Here is a 16,300-nt window from a genome sequence, read left to right as displayed (position 1 = left end):
ACACTATACTTTCAATAAAACATTTATTCAAACATTTCTCATCATTGTATGCATACACTTTACAGCCAACTGAAAATACGTAAAGAAAGCTTGTACAGAAAAAAATATATACAACAGCAAAATTCAGGAACTACAATATGTGCAAGAAAAAGAAAATATGCTGCAAGTTCATCAACCTCATGGGTCTTCCAATCTCTCCTCTCTGTCTGGCCACAACATTTCGTCTACATCACACCTGATATCCTCCCTTGCAATGCAACGAGGGAAAAATCTTTTGGTGTGACGCAGCTACCCCCTACAACAATCTGCTGTGATATCCTCACAACCAGCATCCATTGCACCCAGTAAGGACAACTGGTTGTGAGGAAGGTGATCATAGACCTTCCATCTCCATGCAGAAAATAACTCCTCAATGGGATTTAGGAATGGGGAGTATGGTGGGACAAACTCCATCAAAAAACATGGGTGGGCAACAAACCATTCCCTGACTGTATTTGAACAATGGAAACTTTGGCGTTGTCCCAAACTATAACATACGTTGGCAAGTCATTTCTTATTCTCAGGAATGAGATCCCTGTAAAGAGTTTCCAGGAAATTGAGGGGACGTTGTGTGTTATAGGGTCCAGTGATGGGAATGTGGCTGAGTACACCATTCTCACATTTGGCAGCACACATTGTAATGTTCCCTCCACGCTGGCCTGGCACATCAATAGTGGCTCGATGACCAATAATATTATGGCTACATCTCCTGACTTTGGTCAAGTTGAATCCTGCCCCATCAACATACACAAAAATGTGTGGGGATTCGTCAGCCTCCAGCTCCAGCACTCTCTATAAAAGATAGTAAAGCAATTTAGCAATTTAGGATATAATTTACAATAGATATTGTAAATCATACAGTTACACATATCCCACATTGTGTAACATATTCTGCATATACAGGTTGTACTTGCCAATACTGAAAGACAAGGAGATTACAGCACTGTGTAGTGTACAATGATGAATACTTACCTGGATATACATTGCTCTAAATTGTGAGGAAATTGAATTGTTCCCCATCTAGCCTACATCTATCCATCTGACAACTATTATAACAATACCACATAACTATTATATATCTAATATACTGTATGTGTGACATGTTATTGTGATTGTTGGTTGTTCTATTTAGCATGTAGGGATTTACACAATGAATGTGTATAGTTGCATTTGAGAGTAATATCATTCAATAGCAAATTAATGCAAACTATTTTGATCTGCAAGGCTCACTCGAGGCATTTTGTGCCAAAGCAATTATAAATGACTATAGTCATGTGAACAAATGACCTAATGTTTATATAGGTATTCATATAGTTTGATGAAGCTTAATAGTCATTCGACGATTGTGCCAAAGCGATTGAGAAAATCTGTAAGCATCTGATGAAGATTGACAGTTTATCAAAACCTCATTTCGCAACTTACATCATGTTAGAAAGTAGTTCAGGGTGGTTTGTTACAGTAAAACAGGAAAAAAACAAGATCTTGCACAACCACATGGAACAATCAGTCCTCATCAACTGAAGTGAACGCCAGCAAACAATGAACAAGTGCAGTTGAGCAAATGTTATTGAGCTATAGGATTATTTGGCCTTTGTTTTAACACACAAAGAACACTTTCAAAATGCCTTGGGATTTCCTGAATTACTATCAATAATGATTCACTTCAGAGTACATTACAAGTATATAAGAGACAGACATACTGTGGATGTCTATGAACTTGTTTTAGCTCAAAACTGCTCCACGTGAAAGGTAGGTTTTTATATTATATAAAACACTTAAATTATATTAAATGTGTATACAGTGTTTGTGTTGTGCAGGTTTCACCTAGACTCAGTTCAGTTCTGATTTATGGTCTGAATCTGAACTTAATCAGTTACATTCGTTTTGGATCTATTTTGCAAAGACCTTTTAATAGAAGCACTGTAACATAGACATAAATTGACACATATTGAAAAAGCCTAGAAAACAGACAGTTACACTTATTTCAAAATGAGTTTTCATGGACAGTAAACAAAGTTCTAAATATTTATAAAGCCTTGACAGTTTACAAAGAAGTACAGTTAAAATTAAGGGTGGCATAAGTCCATTTCTTATATTGTCTGCTACATGCATGGATTAATAATTGATGGATTAGATTGTTTTTAAATTACACTGCATTATTATTATACTTTATTGTTTATTGTTCTTCATGTTTTCAGCTCTATTCAACAGAATAATGAAGATCTTGCTGGTGGCTCTTGTTCTTGCCCTGGTGTTGGCAGATGGTAAGTTTGGAGCTTTGGGTTTTCAACTTTAAAGCCAATCTGTTCTTTCTGAGAGGCTGACAGTGAAGCCCGAACTGGCTGTTTTAGTTCTACAGATGAGAACTTGAGTGTTTCATTATACTGGGAATATTCTGGGTTCAAAGTCAAGCTCAATCGACAGCATTTCAGCTCAAATTATACACAAGTTTTAACAGAAGAATTAATATATGTGCTTTTAAAATGATACATTTCATATTTCTGCCTTTAAACCCTCCAACAATTGCCCCAGTAAAGTTCTGCTGTGCTCCAGTAAAATTTTACAGATAAATCATAAGAGTGAATCATATACAGATCTGGGAAATATGGTTTCCTATTCAAAACAAGAGACTAATTGTGACGCCTGTTGAAGTGAAAGTTGTAATTTATTGTAAATTCATCTGTAAAAATACTAGTGAAACCAGGCTATAGCTACATAATGCTATACAATAGTTCTTAAAAAAGACAAAATGCTACTCCCGAATTCACCAGAATTGAATGCTTTGGTTCTACTTTTGTAAAGCCCCCCCACCAAACCAACCCCAGAAAAAAAAGTACACTTTTTCAATTCAAGCATCCTTTAAAAGAAACAAAATCACAGTAATATATGAATCTGTCTTTATTGTTTGTTACCTGAGGGGTTTGAAATAGTTTGACAACAGCGCTGATTTGAAGATTCATATGTTTGGTATAATACATGCGCTTTGTGTTGCAGGATCTGCCTTGAAATGCAACCACTGTGTTCCTCTGTCTGGAACTCGTTGCACTCCATCGCAAGAGACCTGTGGCTTTGGAAAAGATGCCTGCATATCTGCTAGATTTATGTTCTCTCCCTGTGAGTTTCTTTCTTCCTATCACATCAGTCTACTACAGCTGACAAAAATGTCCAAAATTCAAAAAGAAAGGTTCTTTAATGGCTCTTTGCACTATTTTGGGTTCAGTAAAGATCCTTCTAGAACTGAACCCATAGGTTGTCCTATGACATCATGGGAGGAACTTAAAATGTTCTCCTATGACATCATACAAACTTAAAAATGTTCTCTGAAGTCTGTACTGAAATGGGTACTGAAGTTTGTGATGCCTCAATATGTAAAAATGGGACATATAGTATATGAACAAGTTAGAGCACATTTACAGTAAGATGGATTGTAGAAGCCAGCTGTACATGATACTTGGTAATATATTATATGCAAATAACTTCTCTAAATGTGAATAGATACATTTGAAGTTTTTACGGTATGTCGAGCTGGACAAGGATCTCAAGTATGGTTTTTTTTCTATTGTTCAACCAGTCACTGGCTTTCGGAGATGCAGCAGTACGACTGAGTGTCTGATTCTTCAGAGCAGCACTGCCATGAAAACCAAATGCTGCCAGACGGACCTCTGCAATAATGTTGTCATTTAGATCCAGTTCTCTTTATAAAGCAGACAATGAGGGAGAAATATATTGTTTACTGTAACATAGATGTTTAAGACTTTCTCGTTCTTGTTTAATATAGATTTTGTCAAACAATAAAAGTCACAGTCCACAACATGTGTTATTGATATTTGTGATTCATTTCAGCATTTACTGCAATTGTTGAATGAATGAAGGTTATAATAATTGCCACATATATTGGCAAATTGTTACTTCATAACAATATTTCCCAAATGTGAAAAATTAGCCACAAAGTTAAGCATTTCCATACACATCCTACATTATTATGTCAAACTGGAGCAACGAGTAATTAATGTGATAGTATTTACTGAAATTACTCCATTTATAAATGTACTTAAAAAAAATAAATAAAAAGAAATGTTTATGTTGTTCTGCACTTACACATCACACCTTACACCTAATTTTAAATTATATGACAGACACTATTTAACCCTCAAATGCATAGAAATTTCAGCAAACACTTTTACATATTTGAGTCTTTAAAGACCCGGCACATATAGCTATCAAAAATTTATCAAATATATTTTTAAATATTTGTATGTATTATTTTTCATATATTAAATAAAGAGATAATGCAACAAATCAGGACAAATCTAGAACAGGATGAACTAGATGTCAAACACATAATCTACACATAATCTACACATAAAATACACATAATCTACACGTGTATTTTCTTATTGAGTCTAAATAGATGCTCAATTTACATAATTTTAGTAGTACACCCAAATGACTGTAGTCATCTTGTGTTTTACTTGCTACAGCTCTGGATAAAATTAAGAGACCACTGCATTTACTGTTTCTGGATTTACTATTTATACATAGGTGTTTGAGTAAAATGAACATTTTTGTTTTATTCTATAAAGTACTGACAACATTCTTCCCAAATTCCAAATAAAAACATTGTCATTTAGAGCCTTTATTTGCAGAAAATGACAACTGGTCAAAATAACAAAAAAGATCTAGTGTTTTCAGACCTCAAATAATGCAAAGAAAACAAGTTCATATTCATTTATACACAACACAATACTAATGATTTAACTTTAGTTCAGAAATCAATATTTGGTGGAATATCCCTGATTTTCAATCACAGCTTTCATGCATTTTGGCACGCTCTCTACCAGTCTTTCACATTGCTTCTGGGTGACTTTATGCCACTCCTGGCACAAAAATTCAAGCAGCTCGGCTTTGTTTGATGGCTTGTGGCCATCCATCTTCCTCTTGATCACATTCCAGAGGTTTTCAATGGCAGGTCTGGGCTGGCCATGACAGGGTCTTGATCCGGTGCTCCTCCATCCACACCTTGATTGACCTGGCTGTGTGGCATGGAGCATTGTCCTGCTGGAAAAACCAATCTTCAGAGTTGGGGAACATTGTCAGATCAGAAGGAAGACTGTTTTCTTCCAGGATAACCTTGCATGTGGCTTGATTCATGCGTCCTTCTACCCAATTCTACCTGATTCCAGCCTTGCTGAAACACCCCCAGATTACACACACAGACACACACACACACACACACACACACACACACACACATATATATATATATATATATATATATATATATATATACACTTTTGGTACTTGAACCATTTTTGGTACTTAAACCATTTTCTTTTTTTCTTTTTTTACACTATTTATAAGAGATAGATTGAGGAATGCTAAAGAGGTGTGGGCACAACTCCAAATTATGGATGAGGTACAGGGGATGAAATGAGGTTCCAGGCGCGAGGAATGTGTTTAAGAGTTAAACTATGCTGAGAACAGTTTGAACAAGATGGTATAGGAATATCAAATATCTGGGTTGATAAAAAACAATTGCTCACAAATGCTTTTCATAGCTACAGCAAGGTTCTTTCTTTCTTTCTTTCTTTCTTTCTTTCTTTCTAACAAGAACTACATTATACATACATAACATAATGTATAAAATAACTCCTTGTAGTATTTTATACTAGGAGTGCATTTGGAGTTGTAATGTAAATATAGGCCTACTGAAGTGCGCTCACTGCTGCATTTGCATGAGGTGCTAGAAGACGGACCAGAAGAGTAAAACTCTAGCCCTGCATCTAACCCCCCGATTCGCAACCTATCCCTAAATATTATCCGAGATTAGAATTAGTGTGTCTCAGATCATAGTATGTAGAAATAAGTGTCTCAAAGTTGCCCGGATAGTCTACTATTTCCGGTAGATTGTGGATCTGTGAACACTTTCTTAACTAATATTGCCCACAATCCCTTGTTTGATGGGAGAGGAGTTTACAAATGTCATACGTGAATAAGCACAAACATGATGGTGAGGCCGACGGCACTCATCATGTTTTACAACATTAAATCAACATTAAACATTACGTAAGTTTGGTTGAATGCTGTAAAGAGAAACTACTTTGCTCTTGCTGTCGGATAAAGACGCTGATCGGTTCATTAAATTGCGAACAATCGAGTGCCTTCTATTTACAGTTATCAGAAAAGGGTATGAGTGATTAATTATCCTCATCTTACCATTATGCATTCTTTTATGTCCATCTACTGTTTATTGTGTATGCTCTTTTAGTTCACACAGAAATAAAAATGCAGTCTTTGTTTACTCACCCGTGTTGTTATAACCCTATATGACTTTCTTTTTCTTAACACAAAGGGAGAAATTGTGAAAAAATGTTGTGCCCCCATTGACATTCTTGGAAAGGCGCGCATGTAAACACATTCAGCAGGAGACGCTAATGTAAACACAGAGAAGGTGCGCAATGGTTAAACCCGTCCATGTAGGGCATGGTGATGGGGACCCAGCGAAACGTTAAGCCCCGTGGCCCCAGAGCACCTTAATATGGCCCTGCATGAGACTCATGATTGTTATGAAAGCATTCAATAGGGTTGTGAGAAACAAACCTGAAATCTTATGTATTATTTAGTGAAAATGTTGACCGACCTTTGATGTCTTGTGCGTGTTCATGATAGGGCACGAGAGCAACAGTTCAAGCAGCCACCTCGCAACATGGAGCATTCAAGCGAAAAGTCCTTTTTTATCTAAAAACAGGTCTGCCACACAAACCAGTGAAGAATTGAAAAGTTTGTTGTTGTTTTAGAATTGATGCATTTCTATGCCCAGCCTTGTTTCTTGGAAACAATCTTTATGGAAAACTGTCAGCACCATATCGATTAAAAACTGAATTATCACAAACAGAAAATGAATCAAATTAACACAATTGTCTGTTGTCATTTTATTTTTGTCATTTATTGTATCACTGAAATACAGCAGAGGTCAGATTCTCTTTTAAGGGACTGTTGTAATGATGTAAACAGTGTGATGTTGCTAAAGAAAAGAAAAAACTAAATAAAGATATTCAGCACAATGTCATTTAAGTGTTCTGTCTTTCTGACCGTAAATTAAGGTTAAGAGTACTCCTAGATTTTTACCTTAGTTGATGATGAATTATAAGATTACATCTTTAAATATAACTGATATCCATGTAACATTTAATCTGCAACACACTGCGAATATCACACATTGAACAGAGATAAAGATAGGAAAAGATAAGATAAGAGAAAGATAAGAGAAAGATCAATATCCAAGTCCTTTTTTTAAATAATCAATACAAAACATCTAATGCTCAAATGCTTTTTTAAATTATTATTATTGATTTTCTCCCCTTTTTCTCGCCAATTTGGAATGCCCAATTCCCAGTGTACTCTAAGTCCTCGTGGTGGCATAGTGGCTCGCCTCAATCCTGGTGGCGGAGGACAAATCTCAGTTGCCTCCGTGTCAGAGACCGTCAATCCGCGCATCTTATCACGTGGCTTGTTGAGCGCATTACCACGGAGACATAGCGTGTGTGGAGGCTTCACGCTTTTCTCAATGGCATCCACGCACAACTCACCACGTGCCCCACCGAGAGCGAACCACATTATAGCGACCATGAGGAGGTTACCCCATATGACTATACCCTCCCAAGCAACCAGTTGGTTGGCCAATTTGGTTGCCTAGGTGACCTGGCTGGAGTCACTTAGCACACCTTGGACTTGAACTCATGACTCCAGGGGTGGTAGTCAGCGTCTTTACTCGCTGAGCTACCCAGGCCCCCAAAGATGAATCTTAAGAGTAACAGATGCATTCCTGACTTCAGCAAAGTACGTAGTTTGAAACTATGGGGATTTCTGGCTACTGAAAATTCCACTGATCAATGTGCTAAGTTGCTTTAAATACTCAAACCAGAGAAAACATAAACAAAAGGTATTTGGGAGTGGTTAAGTTTGGAAGTCCTGGGGTCATTCCTTATCTGCATACAGGATGTAATTTAGATGAAAGACCAAGGAGGAGGTGCACCCCCAAGCAGTGGCCAAAATTTCTCTTAAACATTCTTAAAACTGTGTAACCAGATATTCTTCTGTTGTGGGGATGAGACCATAGTAATAGTCATACTGAGACCTTTTAAATGAAACTAAACATGTATAGTCAGATTCATTGTGTACATGTAATACGATACAGGATTTAGTTGAGTTTTAGGTGACTCTGAGCTGAGAGGGACAGGAGGGGGTAGGAGGGGAGAGAACAGATGTGAGAAGGAATCAACGAGGCAGTTCTTGCTCAGTTGTTTGTGAGATGGTGAGTTTCTGTGCTGATTTTCTCAGAGATGATATATTTGCTCTTTGCCCCATTGGGGAATTCTGTCCTTTGAATGCAAACACTTTGGCACCTCGCCTTACATTACCATATCTTTACTGTGGTATTCAGTGAAGTACTTTTGAGTTCCATGAGTATACAGTATATAAATAATATAGGAATAATTCTGTACTAAAGAATAGGATATATCAGTAACATGGTATTACCGTCTGATACCACCAATTTATCATGATAACACCACAGTTGGCTTCTTTGAAAGGGCATCTGGCAATATAATGTTTTGTTGTGCTACTTTTTGAAAAGTTTTTGTTTTCTAAAAAACAAATATTAGATCAAATTTTAGGTAACAAATTTTAATGTTTCAGATTTATAAATAATATGGAGCAAGCTACCTTTGCCACAAAGCTTGTAGTGTAAACAAGTTTATCTTTCAGCTTTTCATTTTTTTTTTTAAGTTATTTTTTGTACAATAGTGGGTAGCTTAGCTAGCTACATGTAGCTTGTCCAATTCTGACTGGATCCAACAACAGGTCCCACTTTCTCATATCTTTAATCATAATTACCATTAAACCTTTGCCATTTCAGATTTTACAGGTTTAAAACCAAGTGAGTTGTTCATTTTAGTTGGATAAAACCCGTCTTTCACGAGTTTGTCTGCCTTATAATACTCTTAAAAGGCTTGCAGCCTGTTTCATGTGTCCTGCTGGTGCTGCCAAAAAGTTATCTTTGTCCCTCTTTATACATAGTATACTTATTTGCCTCTGCATATAGTCGCTGAGCTTCTGCCTTGAACTATAAAAAAACAACAACTGTAAAATCAAGGGGCCTGGGGTAGCTCAGCGAGTATTGACGCTGACTACCACCCCTGGAGTCGTGAGTTCGAATCCAGGGTGTGCTGAGTGACTCCATCCAGGCCTCCTAAGCAACCAAATTGGCCCGGTTGCTAGGGAGGGTAGGGTCACTCCCTCTCAGTGGGGCACGTGGTAAGTTGTGCGTGGATCACGGAGAGTAGCATGAGCCTCCACATGCTGGGAGTCTCCGTGGTGTCATGCACAACGAGCCATGTGATTAGATGCGTGGACTGACTGTCTCAGAAGTGGAGGCAACGTAGACTTGTTCTCCGCCACCCAGATTGAGGTGAGTAACCGTGCCACCACGAGGACCTACTAAGTAGTGGGAATTGGCATTCCAAATTGGGAGAAAAAAAAAAAAAAGAAAAACTATACATATTCTTAATATAATTGTACATTGAACCACATATACATACAGTATTTACAAATAAATATCCTTAAAAGAATGTTCCCGATTCAAAACAAGTTAAGCTCAATCAAAAGCATTTGTGGCATTTTGATTCGTCCCTCATGTATTAAAAAAGAAATAAAAAAAAAATAGTGATTACAGTAAGTCACTTACAATGGAAGTGAATAAGGCCAGTGCATATACATTAAATTCACACTGCGTCAAAATGATAGCCACAAGACGTAAACATTATACATGATTCTAGTGTGATAAAATAGCTTACCTTTTCAGGATAAAGTTATATCCAATATCGCATCTTCGTTGCCATGACAGATCAACGTAGGGAAACCCTGTAAGCGATTTTGTCACAGTAAAGTCACATTAACATGTGTAATGTTTACGTATTGTGGCTATACTTTTGAAACTGTGTGTATTGAAATGTTTATGGAATGGCCCCATTCACTTCCATTTTAAGTGCCTCACTGGAACATCGATTTTTGCCTGAAGAGTCGAAAGATTGTCTGTGATAATCAACATTATGCTACAAATGCTTTCAATTGAGCTTAACTTGTATTGAACCTGAACATTCCTTTCAGATAATTGTACATCACAGTACGTGTTGGAGTTCACGGCTGCTCATGAACAACTCTTTATTTAACATATAATATGTATATTAAGGCTCAACAAAAGTGCCTCTATGCTTCTAATCTTTGGACAAGCTTGTTACAGCAGATAAAAAAAAGATAAGGGATAAATAAGAGATCTTTTGTAGCAACAGGAACAGACTATTAAAAATAAATAGCTACACAACCACATAGTCCTGTTAACAAATAATAAAAAAAAAAGGATTTATCAGCTGGAGTTCACACCAAGAGCAAACAATGAACAGTACTGACTTTAAGTTTCTTTGGCCTAATTTCAACACGGAATTTCCAAATTCCTGACATCGGATTATAGGAACTGATTCACTCCAGGATACATCACAGTATATAAGGGACAGACACAAGTGTCAGTGAAGTATCAACTCAGCTCTGCATCACAGTGAAGGTATGCTTGCACACTATTAATACATTTTTTTATGTTGGGTATAGGTTGAGTCCTCTGTCTGGACACATATTGCATTGAGGTTAATTCAGTTCAGATTAATGAGTCATAATGTCCAGACACAATTATTTTTGTTTTATTTGTTGTAATTTAGTATAACAACTACTATCAGGATTGTTTTTTATTTTGCATTAAAATCTAATATTCCTGAAGTAAGCTTTATTTTCCTCTTGAGTAATATATTTCTTTCTTTCTTTTTTTGTTTTTTTGTTTTTGTTGTTATTGTTGACCTGTTCAATTATGCATAACAATTACATGTTTTTGACAGGTTTTGTGAGACTGACCTTAGACAGTTTTCTTAATATATATGGTCTAAGCATAGTTTGAAAGCTAGCGATTGAATTTAAACAGTGATTTGAAAGTGTTTTTGTTTTTTGGAGGTTCTACATTGAACTAGATGCATAGAGTTTAATGCTTAGTGAGTGTTAAATGCACATGAACTAAAGAAGGAACTATATTTATTTACAATACAGTATCAATCAATGAAGTCTGAAGGTGCATTAACATTTTGTATCTTACATTTTCAAATATAAATTATATATATATATATATATATATATGTGTGTGTGTGTGTGTGTGTGTGTGTGTGTGTGTGTGTGTGTGTGTGTGTGTGTGTGTGTTACTTTGACATTGTTCTAACAAAAAAATATGCTAAATACATTAGTCAAATGATTAATGTTCTTTCTGTTTATCCAACAGCATGATGAAGGTTCTGCTACTGGCACTTGTTCTTGCCCTAGTGTTGGCAGATGGTGAGTTGCTGGTTGTTTCCAAAAGGCTGCAAGTGAAACCAGTCTGAACTTTGAAAGTTTCTTGTCACAGCAGTCTAAGAATTCTTGTTGTGTAACTCAACTCTCCATTATTTATGTCATTACTGCATTACCATAAAGCTCATGTTAAAATCTCTTGGCACGGTAATACATTTACGCAATATCCAGTGTCATAAAAGCACGTTTTAAATCCGTTTAACTACAGTATGTGCACGCTGTGTTGCAGGCTCTGCCTTGAAATGTCACAGGTGTGTTCCCAGCACACCTGGTGGAAGATGTTCGATCACCCAAGAGACCTGTGGCTATAAACAAGATGCATGCGTATCTGCCAGATTTACCGTGTCCCCCTGTGAGTTTACTTTATATCATCCGATCACAGATTATCTATCTTATAACTTCAAAAATCTCCCAATACATGGACCTAAATAACCATCAAACTTCAATGTTTAAAACTTTCAGGCTAGGCTACAAATGTCAAACCAACATTCAAAGTTGACATTGACAAATTTCCTTTTCTTGGTTTCATTTTTATTTCTTTACCATTCATAATGTACATACATTCACATCAAAGAAATATAGAGGTATCCAAATACTATGGCCCACCGTTCATTGCTTCTTACATGTATGGATATTTACATTTTTTTTAAACCAGGCAGGACAAAATATGTCAAGATGGGCGAGGACACTCGTTTTGATTTATGTTCTTTTATATTCCTCTAGTTTCCTACTTCCGGAGGTGCATCGCCATGTCAGATTGCATGATTCTTCAGTCCAGCCCCTATATCAAGACCAAGTGTTGTCAGACAGACCTCTGCAATACACCTGTCATTTAAACCCACATGACTCTGAACACATAAAGTCTTTAAGGGAAAAATGACTCAAACTGTGTCAATGTCACACACAACGTGGAATTCTATACTGAACAATAACAATAATAAAGTAATTACAGGATGTTACACAACATATTTGCATATTAAATCAATGTTACTCATTTGTTTTAGTGTGATTCTGTAACTAAAGGCACTTTTCACTTTTTCTTCTCTATTAAAAAGCATTTTAAATAAAAGTTTCCATACTTTGGTCTTCTATTTTTACACTAGAGTTGATAACACTTTACAACAAGGTTCCACTGGTTAAAATCCGTTAATGCATTAGGTATCATGATCAAACAATTAACAATATATTTTTTACATAAATCTTTTTTTAGCATTGTTAGTTCATGTTAACTAATGTTGTTAAGTAATGTTAACAAATGGAACCTTATTTTAAAGTGTTTTGTCCAGTGTGAATACTGGACCCTGAAACAAAACCTAGCTGAGAACCACTGTGTAATAGGGTGATATTGCCATCATATGGAGAGAAGTAATACTGCACAGTTTACTGATGAGATAAGTGGGTGTGCAAACAAATAAGCAAATACAACTTATTAATATGTGACCCCCTAGCAGCCATAAGGGAGTGCTGGGAGGTCCCAGAAAAAAATTGAGAGAAGAAAAAAGTTAAACATAAATTAATTAAGTAATTATTTAAATAAAAAGAACTGTTGACATTATTTGAAATTATTACCGTTTCTTTCTGAAACTATGGGATTAATCACGATTATTTTATTTTATTAATAGCCATAGTTTTAAAACATAAGAAATAAAAACAAAATCTGCATATAAGTTCATATAATTTATTATATGAAAAAAAACATCTTATTTGTAAGAAATCAGGGTTGTACTTCACAATTATCTTTAAAGCTGCTGTGAAACACTATTCATTTTGAAAAAAATACTATACAACTAAATTTGAATTAAATTAAAAATGTTCTTATATTACTAGTCACTACAATAGAAAAAAGACATACTGTCAAATTAGTAACAAGTAAACATTTTCCATATACAGTTTGAATAATTAATTTTGCTTTAGTACAATGGCACTATAAAAGCCAGTTATTTTATTATTTTTCTCACACAGGAGGTCCCTCGCATGTAGCATGGATCAAGTGTTACCTCCCCCTCCCCCCACAAGAATCTACGCCACTGGCTTCCGTATGTCATGTGCCACATGATTAAGCATATGTTTGAAATGAAAATTCAAGATGTGACATGTTCTAATAAGACTTTTAATTATATTTGATGACTAAGAATTTGACTACGTTTACAATACATTACTGAATTTACTCAAATGTAAATTAATTTACTAAAAATGAAGTTACATTTACTCACACACTTTAGATTTTACTTCATTTTTAAGTAGATTTACTAAGAAAAACTTGAGAAATAAAATTCAGTAAATCATACTAGTCATTATTTTCAGTGTTGTCTTTGTATTCCAGTTAAAGAGAGTGTATTCCATCATATGACCAAGAGGAAGAAGAAGAAGAAGAAGAAAATGTTACTCACCCTTTACTTCTCATTTACTCACCATCATTTTGTTTTAAACCCACAGGACTTTCTTTCATCCATTGAACACAAAAGGAGATGTTAACCTCAGTCACCATTCACTTGCATTGTATGGAAAAAAGATGCAATGAAAGTGAATAGTGACTGAGGCTAACATTCTTCCTTTCATCTCCTTTTGTGTTCTGAGTATCATAGGACAGAAAGTTATAGATGGTGGTGAGTTAATCATGTTAGAATGTTCTTTTTCACATTGTCCACAAGGGGGACAGTTTGGATAGTTTGAATTGTCTCTGTATGGCAACCCCTGTTTGATAGCATCAAATATGCTCTTGCAAGAGTGAGGACTTCATGACATTACTTGGTGTGTGTGTGTGTGTGTGTGTGTGTGTGTGTGTGTGTGTGTGGGGCAGGTTTAAGTGGTTTACGAGGACTTTGTTTTAGGTTACAAACTGGTTATTACAAGGGTATTATGCTATAATTGTGGTTTATGAGGACATTTCTAGTGTCCCCATAATTCAAATCGTTTAAAAAACATACTAAACTATGTTTTATTGAAAATGTAAAAATGCAGAACGTTTTTTGTGAGGGTTAGGTTTAGGGGTAGGGTTAGGGTTAGGGGATAGAATCTATAGTTTGTACAGTATAAAAATCATTATGTCTATGGAGAGTCTTCATAATGATAGCTGCACCAACATGTGTGTGCGTGTGTGTGTGTGTGTGTGTGCATGTGTGTGTGTGAGTGTGTGTGTGTGTGTGCATGTGCGTATGTTTAACTTAGTGCATTTTTAGCACTGTGGACTTGTTAAAAAATTTTTTACACTCTCACTATTTTTATTTATTTATTTTTTTTTGTATTTGTTTGCTAACAATGTCCAACAGTGTATGTACATGCATCACAGGAGATTTATAGAATTTTAGAATTTTCTCCTGAAAGTCACCTCAGTGTCATTTCCAGCACATTGACACTTTTTGCTTCATTTGGCAAAATTACAGCTTGATATGCCCAATAAACAAGTGAGAGCGATACATCGCAAGTGATATTTTCCTTGATTTTTCTTTATTTTCTTCAAATTTCACTTGTCACATATTTCATATCTCAAGCGTGCTCTTCACTGACACATTTGCCCACTTGGTTAACATATACACTAACTAAAAATCTTTATTTGGAGCCTTTTTTTGTTTCTTTTTTTTTTTTTTGTGGTGGAAATGATGCCACAACTGTGGGACAGTCGTAATTTTTGGAATAATTTTTCACACAATAAATATTGAAATGGTTTTATTTTTGATTTACTCTTTGTTTAGATTATCATAGTTGTTAACATGTAATAATGTGATTTTTTTTTTTTTTTTTTTTTTTTTTACAATGAACGTTACCAGTTAATTATTGAAAGTCTGGGTCTGTGACAAGGCCAAAACAGTCAAATCTATACATAAAAGTCATTTGAAATGTACCAAAAGTAAATAATAAAGGCATGGCATAAAGTTGCCAAGTCAGTTTTAATGTGACCTTCATATATCAAATAGGAAAAACATTTTTTTTTATCTGTTTGTTTTAATAAAAATCAACCCCTGAGACATGAAATAGCTGGAAGTGTCTACCGAGTCTAGGCTGGTTTTATTTATTTATTTTTATCAGCAGGGAACAAACACACCAGATTAAACTTGTTAATTTATTCAATTGAGTACATTTTGATCTGAACTTTAATAAAGAATTTAGATTTCTCAGCAGTACTGAAAACACTGACCGATATATTTTTTGGATGAATCAGGCATTGCACTGGTATGGTTGATTTCATAATGGATTCTTGATCAGATAAGCAAATAACACACACCTTCACAAATCTTAGCTGACATATTTAGACATGTTCATTTCTTCTGCACTAGAGTCTTTATAAAGTCATGACTGAAGCACAGTCATCACTCTCAAGTCCATATGATGAAATACAATTGTGAGTCAAAAAGGTGAGGCAAGCGGTGTACCCATCATTCTGTTTTTCTGTTCCTTTCCAAGACAGTAGTAGTTTAACATAGTATAACATAGATGAGTTGCATAAACTCCTTTGCCTTTACGTCAAAAGATTTATTACTTTATGTCATGTCCCTTTCCCTACCCACTGTATGACTTTTCCTCTTCCTTTCTATACAAAGGAAATACTTAAATAACTTCTCTAAAAACTAGGTTTATATGTTCATTCATTAAGGTGGAAAGCAGTTTGTTGCTAAAATTTTATTTGCATTCATTTACTTGCGCTTAGGCACTTTTGTGTAACTGTATGACAATTTTTCTAACGTACATTTGGCACAGTCAACTACACAGTCAACTTCCTCAGTTAGTAATTAGCGTTTGTTGTGTTTGCGTTAAGAGATTGCAGCACATTCCAATAGCTCAAAGAGCTCATTGATTACAAAAAATGTGACAGTCACATTTA

The 16,300-nt window shown here is 35.4% G+C and overlaps 2 protein-coding genes across 2 annotated transcripts; both read left to right on the top strand.

Annotated features, from left to right (window-relative positions):
- The first annotated feature begins 1,538 nt into the window (after positions 1–1,538).
- On the top strand, positions 1,539–4,029 carry LOC127443189 (CD59A glycoprotein-like). Its single transcript, XM_051701779.1, has 4 exons — positions 1,539–1,788; positions 2,238–2,303; positions 3,034–3,153; positions 3,611–4,029. Exons 2-4 carry the CDS (start codon positions 2,255–2,257, stop codon positions 3,721–3,723), a joined length of 282 nt encoding a protein of 93 aa, XP_051557739.1. The 5' UTR covers positions 1,539–1,788; positions 2,238–2,254; the 3' UTR covers positions 3,724–4,029.
- Positions 4,030–10,569: 6,540 nt separating this feature from the next.
- LOC127443187 (CD59B glycoprotein-like) lies at positions 10,570–12,550 on the top strand. Its single transcript, XM_051701777.1, has 4 exons — positions 10,570–10,657; positions 11,414–11,466; positions 11,711–11,833; positions 12,205–12,550. The coding sequence occupies exons 2-4, from the start codon at positions 11,415–11,417 to the stop codon at positions 12,315–12,317; spliced, it is 288 nt and encodes a 95-aa protein (XP_051557737.1). The 5' UTR covers positions 10,570–10,657; position 11,414; the 3' UTR covers positions 12,318–12,550.
- The last annotated feature ends 3,750 nt before the right edge of the window (positions 12,551–16,300 follow it).

This window comes from Myxocyprinus asiaticus, chromosome 6, assembly GCF_019703515.2.
Source record: "Myxocyprinus asiaticus isolate MX2 ecotype Aquarium Trade chromosome 6, UBuf_Myxa_2, whole genome shotgun sequence".
NCBI lineage: Eukaryota > Metazoa > Chordata > Actinopteri > Cypriniformes > Catostomidae > Myxocyprinus > Myxocyprinus asiaticus.
Note: the sequence above shows the minus strand (reverse complement) of the source record. Positions and strands in the feature narration are given on the sequence as shown.